This window comes from Nematolebias whitei, chromosome 1 (assembly GCF_014905685.2).
Source record: "Nematolebias whitei isolate Nwh7 chromosome 1, NemWhi1, whole genome shotgun sequence".
NCBI classification, from domain to species: Eukaryota; Metazoa; Chordata; class Actinopteri; order Cyprinodontiformes; family Rivulidae; genus Nematolebias; species Nematolebias whitei.
The window spans coordinates 19984937-19995896 of record NC_056498.1 but is presented as its reverse complement, the minus strand read 5'-3'; the positions used below and the strand labels follow the sequence as shown (position 1 = coordinate 19995896).

General features: G+C 40.9%; 1 protein-coding gene across 1 annotated transcript in view; it reads right to left on the bottom strand.

Moving 5' to 3' along the window:
- Nucleotides 1–10960, bottom strand: part of LOC119420975 (NHS-like protein 2) — a 116554-nt gene that overhangs the window by 53467 nt on the left and 52127 nt on the right. Inside the window, exon 2 of the mRNA XM_037688364.1 lies at nt 6557–6811. Coding sequence (XP_037544292.1) covers nt 6557–6811 — 255 coding nt within the window. The remainder of the gene's footprint in view (nt 1–6556; nt 6812–10960) is intronic.

Sequence of the window (10960 nt, the reverse complement as noted above, 5' to 3'; positions counted from 1 at the left end):
AAGTTACAAACAAAATACTTTCCATATTTAAATTAACTCTTCATAGTAAATTAGTGTGTAAGACAAATCCAATCAAGAGGAAATAACTAATAATAATAATAATTCATCTCTTGAAAACCAACTATGCTCATTTGTGTTGGTAGGGTGTTGATGGTCAAGGGCAACACTGTCGCACACAGCAGCAACAGTAAAATAAATCTTGCATAAATCTTTTAGACGCAAGGAGATAAATCTCTGCAGAAAAAAAACAGTAGATCTGTCTAACACCAGAGGTAGACAGCCAGCTTCATAAATATGGAGAGCAGAGTGTTGAGGAGCGGTAAGAATATGAATATTTTATGGATCTGAGGCCAGTTGGATCGGATGGTGAGGATGGCCAAAGAGAGCAAATACAGCTGGTTATTTCCAAGTTATATAACACACACCCTAACAGGTGGACACACAAAGTGCAGGACACCGCTGTAGAAACTGAAATCTCACAGAAGAATACACACATGGGTATGTTTAAATGGAGTCAAAGGCACACAGAAGCACACAAAAGACAGCAATGAAATGAAGCGGCAGAAAAAGATGAATGGGTAAGAGCACATATTCGGAGCGACCATTGATGCTGTCCACCCACGACTGTTTTCATCCATCTTATTTTCATCGCACACAAGATGCCAGCCAGTCTCAGACAATCACAGGCTTAATACACACATAAACTCACACACAGTGGCAGTGGAGAAAAGAGAGGAGAAGGATAGAGATGTACAAGCAACATGATGTACTGTAGACGCACCAATGGCACAAAACAGCTGCTATTTATATATATTTGTGTTGATGTATTCTTTAAATCTTAAAACTGTTAGCAGAAAGATCTGGAGGGAAAAAAAACAACTTATTTTCATATGAACTTTTTGTTTTTTTTATACAAAGAAAGTGTTAGACCGAAAAACATTCAAAAACTAAATTCCCCATGTTTAAAAGATTAAATATAACCAGAGAATAAATCCCATGTTTTCCCCTGCCCCTTACCTTTTAACCCTAACCCTATGAGTTGCATGTTCAACTTTACAAACAGAGTTTTTGGATCTTTATTGGCAGTAGAGAGAACATGGAAGAGAGTCTGGAGAGGTGTCACTGAAAGCAAAAAATAATTTGTTGCAGAATACAAGCAGCAGGGAGTGGAGGAGTTGAAGGTAGATGAGTTCAAGTTCCTAGGGTCAGCTGTCAAAATAATCAAGTAAAACACAAAAGAGGTGAACAAGAGAGTGCAGGCAGGGTGGGGTGGAACGTGTCGGGTGATTTGTGACAGGACAAGTGCAAAAATGAAGACGAAAAAATGGGATTGCAACACACTATGATGTATGGTGGCAATACCAAAAAACAAAGTAGAACTGGAGGTGGTGGAAATGAAGATATGTGGGACATTTTTTCTTTACTGGTTTTAAACTGTTAGGATTATTAGAAATTGGACAAAAGCATTTAATCTCTTTTCACTGGGAGTGACCAAAATAGACAGGACTGAGAATATATGGACAGCTCAAGATGTGAGTTTGGAGCAAAGTTATAGAGGCGAGGCTAAAATGGTTTGGACGTGTGCAGAGGAGGGACAATGGATTTGTTGGATAAAGGATATCGAATGTGGAGCTGCCTGCAGAGGAGGAAAAGAGGAAGACCACAGAGGAGGGTCATGGATGTAGGGAAGGAAGATATGCAGAGGGTTGGTATGACAGAGAAGATGCTGGAGACAGTGAGATGGCAGCACAGTAAATGAAGCAGATGAAAGAAAAAGTATTTTAAAAGATTTTTACGGGGACACTGCAAAAAAAAGAACATTGTATGATGCAAGTCATTTCTTCATTAAAGCTATTTTATTTAGTCTACAAATATTGAAACATCTGGGTTTGGTAATCGTATGCATTATGTTCAGTATTATTGTCAGACTGTCTACAAAGTCCTAAAATGTGATGTTTTATCTAAAGTCTTGAAGCTTGAAAACTTGCATGCCACACACAGATATGCTTTTTACATCTCTCACGTGAAAAACACTTAATAGGCTGCGGTAGCTTGGTGGTCAGTGAGGCGGTGTTGTTTTGCTCAAGTTGTGGATTCAAGCCCAGGTTGTGTCAGGAAGGGCATCTAGAATCATCACATTCTAGAATTGTGTTGCTCGGGGTGGAAAAATATTAGCCTGAAATCAGCAGATGATTGGGAAATAGTTGTATGTTAATGAACACCACATCATCTACTCACAATTGTAGAATCTTCTAGATCAGGGATGACCAATACATCGACCGAGATCTGCCGGTCAATTGCAAAGATAATATGGGTAGATCGGATGGCATTAAAAAATAGATGTCAGCCTATCATCCATCCTCAATATGAAATTTGTTACTTGATTGACATACAGGACAGCCAAGCTGAGGCCGGACCTTTTCTGACACATAGGTCACCACGCATGCGCATATAACCATGCCAAAAACTAGCAAGCTGCTGAATTACCTAGTAATGGCCTCCAGTTTATTTCTTCTAAACTCAAGAAAAGTTGTAAAATGAGTTGGAGAGCTGGACCAAGTAAGAAGCAAAAAACAAACCATTTCCATACGGAATGGGAGGAGGACTTTTTTCACATCATATTTGAAGTGTGTTTGCCTCATCTGCCAGTCTACCATGGCTGTTCCAAAGAAGGGAAACATGGAGCAGCATTTTCAGACTGTTCATAAAAACTACAACACCGACTTGCTTCCGAATAGCGAGTTGAGAAAGAAAAAGGTGAAGGAGGATTTGACCCAGCAACTTTGGAAGGATAACACGGACTGCAAATGTTTTTTTACTGCGATTGAATGAGTCTACAGATGTGACACTGCAAATAAGTACTGCATATGTTTTGTATTTTTATAGTAAATAGAGGACAGCACAGTGGTGCAATTGGTAGAGTTGCTCTCAGTGAACAGGTTACCCTGGTTCAAATTCCAGTCCAGGGGCCTTTCTGGGTGGAGTCTACATGTTTTCTCCGTGCGTGCGTCGGTTTTCTCCAGGTACTCTGGTTTCCTCCCACAAACCAAAAACATGCATGTTAGGCTGATTGGTAACTCTAAATTATCCCTAGGTGTGAGTGAGAGAGTGAATGGTTGTTTGTTTCTATGTGTCCCTATGATGGACTGGAGACCTGTCCAGGGTGTCCCCCGCCTCTCACACAATGATGGCTGGACATGGACACCAGTGATCCCCGCGACCCAAAAAGGAAGAAGCGGATAAAAACATAATGGATGAAAGGATAGTAGGTAGATCACTTTGACTTAGTCATTTTATAAGTAGCTTGCATGCTGAAAAAGTGTGGGCACCCCTGATCTAGAATATCCTTTATATCAAATATAATGCTGAATTTCAGCAATATGTGTTGTATTTGCTTATATATATATATATATATATATATAAACTTATGTATAAACCTGTCTTGTTTTACTTCCTGAAAAATGCAGCTAATGTTTTCCAGAGGAGAAACTGTGAGAACACTGATTGTTTCCATACCTTTACCTGTGAAAACTTAATGATGTCTCAACACTAGTTTGTTTTCAATAACCCTCTTTCATTGTCAAAGAGGGATATGATGCTAATTTGTCTTAAAAGTGTGGAAACAAGAAAAGCACAAATGATAGCAGCCCTGAGAACAGCAGGCTGGAGAGGCAGCCTTTCTCCTCTGTATGCATAAACTTGGTCCCTCAAGTCCAGAACTCTGAGCATCATGAGCAGTACAACACAAGCAAAACTGCTTAACATGCTCCCTCAGCCTGCTGAGACCTTGAAGGCAGGAAATGTGTTTCCTTTCTGATTAATTGTTGTTACTCAGTTTATTTATGTTTTTACTTTAAACATTTTACTAGTGAGAAAAAAACTTTTTGTTTAAGTTATGTACATTTTATTTCATGTATGGTAAATTTCAAATGTATTCGATCATCAATGTATACTTTTTACCTTACAACCTGGAATTTATTTGGCATTTTAATTTGATAGTAAGTACTAATTCTACAACAAAAAAAAAATGCATCAGATTAATGACGTTTAATGGAGCAACTTGTTTTAAATAATTCCAAAACAGTCCAAGATTGTAAAGTGATGCATGCATATTTATGCATGCAGTTTTACTGTACTGGAGGGTCCGAGGGTCCGAGGGGGTGTCAGAAAACCACTCAGTATCTGGTGTGACTACCACTTGCCTCACACAGTTCAACACATCTCTTTCACATAGAGCTGATCAGGTCGTCGACAGTGGCCTGTGGAATGTTGGTCCACTTCTCTGCAATGGCTGTGAAGTTGCTGGATTTTGTCAGGAACTATAAGATGCTATCATATACGTCGGTCCAGAGCATCTCAAACATGCTCAGTGGGTGACATGTCCAGTGAATATGATGGCCATGCAAGAACTGAGATATTGTCAGCTTCCAGGAATTGTGTACAGATCCTTGCAGCATGGGGCTGTGCATTATCATGTTGCAACATGAGGTGATGGTCGTGGGTGAATGATACAACAATGGGCCCCTGGATCTCATTGCGGTATCTCTGTGCATTCAAAATGCACCTGTGTTCATTGTCCATAACATACGCCTGCCCATACCATAACCCCACCGCCACCATGGGCAACTTGATTCACAACGACATCAGCAAACTGCTCACCCACACATCGCCATACATGCAGTCTGCCATCTCCCTTGTACAGTGAAAACCAGGATTCATCCAGAGAAGAGGACACTCCTCCAACCTGCCATACACCATCAAATGTGAGCATTAGCTCACTCAAGTCAGTTGCAACAACAAAATGCAGTCAGGTGGAGACCTCGATTAAGATGATGAGCATGCAGATGAGCTTCCCTGAGATGGTTTTTGACAATTTGTGCAGAAATTCTTTGGTTGTGCAAACTGATGACTGCAGCAGCTGATCAGGTGGCTGGTCTCCGATGATCCTGGAGGTGAAGATGCTGGATGTGGAGGAGATTATACGTAGTCTGCAGTTGGGGCCGGTTGGATGTACCGCCCATTTCTCTGCAACGCCTTTGGAGGCAGCTTATATTAGAGAAATGAATATTCAATGTCCGAGACAACCTATTCTTGTCTTGGATAACCATCGTATTTGCAACTGTCCCGATTTGAGGTGGGACAGTCCCAGATTTTGCACATTATGTATGTGTCCCGCATAAGAAGGGCTGGGAAACCTAAATGTCCCACATTTGTCAAGAGCCAGCAGTGTTCACCTGTGTCTGTTTGGGAGGAGGGGTACAGAGGGGCTGTTTCACAGGCTTCATGAAACAGCAGGCGTTAGTTCGCTGAAATACACCTACAGTATATCCTGATGCATGCTCAATACGATATACATACAGTGTATTGCTGTAAAGTGAAAGTTCTCAGCTGTCAGAAAGTGTTTTTTTTCAGATAGCACAAACTATCACAAAGCTACAGTAATGCAAAATGAGTTTAAAAAACATCATTAGTAAGACACTCAGAATTTAAAAAAAAATGTTAAGTTCCAATATGTTTATGTTTATTAAATGATTCAGCCATCAACCTTGCCTTATTCTTCTACTTATTTCCACCAGCTAAACTGAAAAACCCAAAGATTTAGCAATTATTGGAGGAGGGGGGGGGGGCGCTTTTATTTTATTTTTATTACTCTGCTTCAGAACACAGAAATCCATTAAAGTGACGCTCTTACCTGGAATGATATGACTGAATTTGTGGTGATACGTAATGAACTTTAGGGTTGAGCGATTCATTCTTTCAGCCACTTTTTCCACAAGCGATGAAGGTTGTCATGCTGCCGGTCGCCCCCCCAACCACCCACCCCTCCACCCGTCCAGCTGTTATTATTTTATTGGAGAGGACAAGGAAAGGCAAAGACAGCATGAGTCACATGACGGGAGACAGAACACGAATGAGACAAACCAACTGGTGAGAAAGAGAAGACTAAGAGCGGTATCTGGAAACAAACCGAAAGCCTCGTCCCCTTATAAACACACACAGGATGATGACAACAGACAGAGCAGCGTCTTCCGTAAACAAGAGATTATTGTTAAAACGACAGAATTCCACCTTTTTAAAAAAAAAACTGGGGGAAAAAGGGCATACATCCTTTACACGCACGCACACGTACACACACAGAGAGAAGAACCCAAATATACCAAACCACATCAACAGAGCACGTTCTGTTGAAGCACGCGTTCAAATTAATCAAATCCAACGCTGCAAGGTGAACACACACCTTCAGCAGTGTTTCTCTGAGCCAGCGCGCACACACACATTACAGTACAAGATAAACACATGATAAAAAGAGGGAAAACACACACATTCACACACTGCATATCTGCATGGTTAAGGCGGCGTCACACACCCATGTCAGCGCAGTCCAATGCCACACATGTAAACACTTTCCAAACCGCCCCTGCCTCGATGCCTGTCCCACCCACTCAAAACACAGCTCCAAGCCCAACACACACACACACACTCACACACACACCTTTCTTTCCTACCTCCATCCTTCCATGCATCCGTCCTTCATCTCTTGAATTCTCATCCTTACCTTGCAGCAGGCTCTGGAGGTTGAGCTGCGCCTGCTGGTGCAGCTCCTCAACACACTCTGGCCTGCTCCACGAGCCGAACACGTTCACGCTCTGTTGCCATGGCGACCTGAAATGGGCCGCGGTGCCTCCACCTCCACCGCTGATGCTGCTGCTTCCACCGCCGCCGCCGCCGCTGTGGTTGCCATCGCCGTGGCTGCTGCTGCTGCTGCTGCCACCGCCACGCCTTCCACTCTCTGCCTCAAGACCACTGGTGGCTGGAGGGAGGAGGGAGGGGAGGGAAAAAGGAGGGAGGGAAAGGAAAACGTGGGGAGAAAGTGATGGATGGACGGAGAGGTGAGGAAGGGAAATAAAGAGGAGAACAGGATTATTATAAATCAAGTGGGGAGGGAAAAGGAGGTGTAAAAAATAAGCAAATGAATGAAAACAGATGTTCATGGAGGAAGAACAGGAAAAGGATGCGAGAAGGAAGAGAGGAAGTATAAAAAGAAAAAGAAAAATAGTGGAATATAGTGAAAGTAATGAGGAAAAACCAAGTGAGGTGCACGGAGAAAAAGAAAGCATCAGTTTTAAAGTGTAGAGTGGGGGGGGGGGGAGTGGAGGGAGGATGAAGAGAGAAAAACATGTAAATAAAACTGTCTGAATTTGCATAACTAATACCCAAAGATGTAGATTACATAATCCATTTTGTTGTCAGGGAGAACAAGAGCCTAGGACAGAAGGGAGCGAAGAAGGAAGGATGGATACAGGCGTGAAAAAAATAAATAATGAGGATTTAGGGAGAAGCGGAGGACAGAAAGGTAGAGAACGGATTTGGAGGGGAATCAGAGACTGGAGCACTTAATTAGCAGGAGTTGGAAAAAGATAGAGGGACAGTATAGAGAAAAGACAGAAAGTGAGTAAGTGGGGAGGAGAAGGATGGATTAGGGCAGGCTGGTTTGGGAAATAAACAGAAAATGGATTTGTGGTTTTAAGAGCCAAACAAGAACAAGAGTGGGAGGAGAAGGAAAAGAGGGGTGATTTTTTAGGGGAATAGATTAAAGTCAGCGGAACAGAGATGGTGTGATTTTAAGGAGAAAAAAAAGAGAAAAGCAAAAGGCAACACAAAAAGACAATCAGAATAAATCCTTACGAGCATAAATGCTGATCCAAACTCTACATGGATGAAGTTGTTGCTTTGAATTTAAGCTGATTGCACAATTTTACAGATAAAATATTTGAAACAACATGATTCACAAACAAAAATCCTCTAATGTGGAAGTAGATAAATCAGTCCAACTTGAGTCTGTGACACCAAACGCTGTACTTATTTTGCATTAACGTTTGGCCTGTTGAGATACGTAAATGTTACAAGACAATGCCACAACTAGGCCTGTCACGATAACAATTTTTGCTGGGCGAGTAATTGTCTCAGAAATTATTGCGATAAACGGTAATATTGTTTGGAGACTGTTTTCAACTACTGTAATGATAATGACATAATAATGCAACAATTCAACAATATTAAAGGGCAGCATCTCTTTAGCAATTAAGTGAACTACGCTGTCTGTGAGCGCGCACCATTTTGCACTGTCCTTTTTGTACGCTGTCCGTCGATTAAATGCTCCAGTGATGGTGGACTGTTGGGAACTTGAAGATGGAGATGGCCCACCAGTTGTAGTTTTTTTTCCCAGCTCGGAAAACTGCTTTAGATAATTGTGCTTTACGTAGGTGCAGATGCAAGTTGGTTGTATTGCTCCTCTTAGTTGCTACTGTTTTATGACCAATGAGACATACCGGCTGGCAAAGGTTCAGCGGTTCGCTTCGGTCATTTGGTTTGAATCCAAAGTGCCCCAACACTGCTGCTGCTGCATTCGACTTTGAAACCAATGCCATTTAGTTTTTTCCCCCACTATCAAATAGCGTTTCTTTAGCATGCTAACGCCTCACGGGGCTCTAATCATGCAGAGGTACGCGACAATGCGCCTTGGCTGGCTACCTGACGCGATACGTTTACTCCCCCTTACGCTAAGGAAATGAGAAAGGGAGGGGTCAGTGAAGAGCAACCAAGCTGAGCCTTTTGTCATCCAGTGTCTTCAGTAGAAAGAGAGAGACGTGAAGAAACAATAAAACCGATAAATGAAAATAGTCAACCTCATTTTAATTTATCATGTGACTGATTGATTTATTGTTTATCGCAACAGGCCTAGCCGCAACCTTGTCTCTTTACGCAGACCAGCCAAACCCTGCGTCTAACATAAATGCATCAACTCTGAAATGTCTTATGAACCTCACATATACAACGCAATCCCAAAAGTCACATAGTAATAGCAAAACTTGAGAAACTGCATTTCTTGCGAAAATGCAGTGTGAATATTTATTGCTGAAAAACGGCAGAAATTTTTGTGAAATGGAAGAACAAGCCTAATTTAGCAGAAGAAAGCAGAAAGAACACATATTTGCTGAACTAGGTTGAAATAAGCAGAAATGAACACAAAAATAGGAAATTAGCTAAAAAAGCTGAAATTACCAAAAGAAAGCTGAAAAGTAGCTGAAAACACAGAAAAAGTTTAAACTAGCTTAAACTAACAGAATGAAGAAGAACAGAGCTGAAATGAGCTAAAAATTGTGAAATTAGTTGAAAAAGCTCAAATTAGCGTAAATATAGCTAAGTAACTGAAATAACCAAAACCAGCAGAAAAAAACCTGAAAGGAGCATAACAAGCTGAAATTATTGAAATTAGCAAAAATAAGTTTTTAGGCTGAAAGTAGCAGACATTACTATGACAAACTTGAATTTATATGAAAACAGCTAAAATTGACTAAAAGGGTAGCTGAAAGGTAGAACAAGCTTAAATTAGCAGAAGAAAGCAGAAATAACGTTTGCCCAATTAGGCTGAAAGAAGCAAAAATGAGCACAAAAAGTGGAAATTACCTGAAAAAAGCTGAAATTAGCTAAAAATAACTGAAGTAATAAAACAGAAATAAGCTGAAATTACAAGAAAGATGTGTAGACAGCATATTTTTCCTGAATTAGGCTGAAAAAAGTTGAAATGAGTGCAAAAATATGTGGAATTAGCTTAAAATTCTTAAAACAGCTATAGTAGCTGAAATAATAGAAAAAGCTGAAATTTGCAGAAAGAAATTAGACGAAGCACAAAAATATTGTAGTTAGCAGAAATAATTTGAAAGGAGCACAAACCAGCTGAAAAGAGCTGAAATTAGTTGAAAACATCTGAAAAAAGTTTAAATTTGCACAAAGAAGCTGAAGCAGAACAAAATGTGAAAGCAGCAGTAAAAGGTTGTAAACAGATCTAAAGATTTGAAGGATGTAAAATTAACTCAATTCATTTTCTATGAAAAAAAAAAAAAAAGACAGAAAAGGCTAAATATTTCAAAAAGCTAAAGTTGCACCAATACCAAAAGTCATAGTAGGATTGTCCTGAAAGAGCTGAACGTTTTGATTTCTGATTTGTTGAAATAACTTGAAAACTGCGGGACAAGAATCACGCTTAAAACGTGCAGAAGAATAATGGTCACAATAGGGTGAATGCTTCATAAACATTCACACAATAAGGTTACACAAACTTGTGATAGGGATTGCTATTGCTTGTTTTTCTTATCCTCCTGGTTACAGCTGTATATCTGTGGCTTAGTTATTTGGGGTTTTGGAGTAAATACTGAGTAAATACAATATTATTAAAAACATCAACTAAATATACACTAAGCACTAGTAGCATAAAAACATCACGTCGAACATCAGCACAAACCTGAGCACGAGTCTGTGTGAGCAGATGAGCCCGCATTCAATTCAATTCAATTCAATTCAATTCAAAAATACTTTATTAATCCCAGAGGGAAATTATATGAACACATCAACATTGAAACTGATCAACAGCAACATGAAACAGATCAGCAGCAACATTGAAACAGATCAGCAGCAACATGATGTGATTTTTCACAGTGAATATTCTGGTTAGAGATTCATGAGTCTAACAGCCTCAGGGTAGAAGCTGTTCCTCAGTCTAGTGGTTCTACACTTAATGCTCCTCAGCCTCCTTCCTGAGGGGAGCGTGGCAAAAAGTGTGTGTGCTGGGTGAGTGGGGTCCTTCATGATGCAGGTGGCCCTCTTCCTGCATCTAGAGGTGTAGATGTCTGTGATGGTGGGGAGACTGACTCCAACAGTCTTCTGTGCAGCCTTCACCACTCTCTGCAAAGCTTTTCTTTCTGCAGCTGTGCAGCCTCCATGCCACACGTTGATGCTGGAGCACAGGATGCTCTCCACTGCACACCTGTAGAAGGAGGTGAGGACTGAGCTTCCCAGACCAGCTCGTCTCAGCCGCCTGAGGAAGTAGAGTCTCTGATGAGCTTTCTTGATCAGGCTGGTGGTGTTGTTGCTCCAGCTGAGGTTGTCATTCATGTGTACA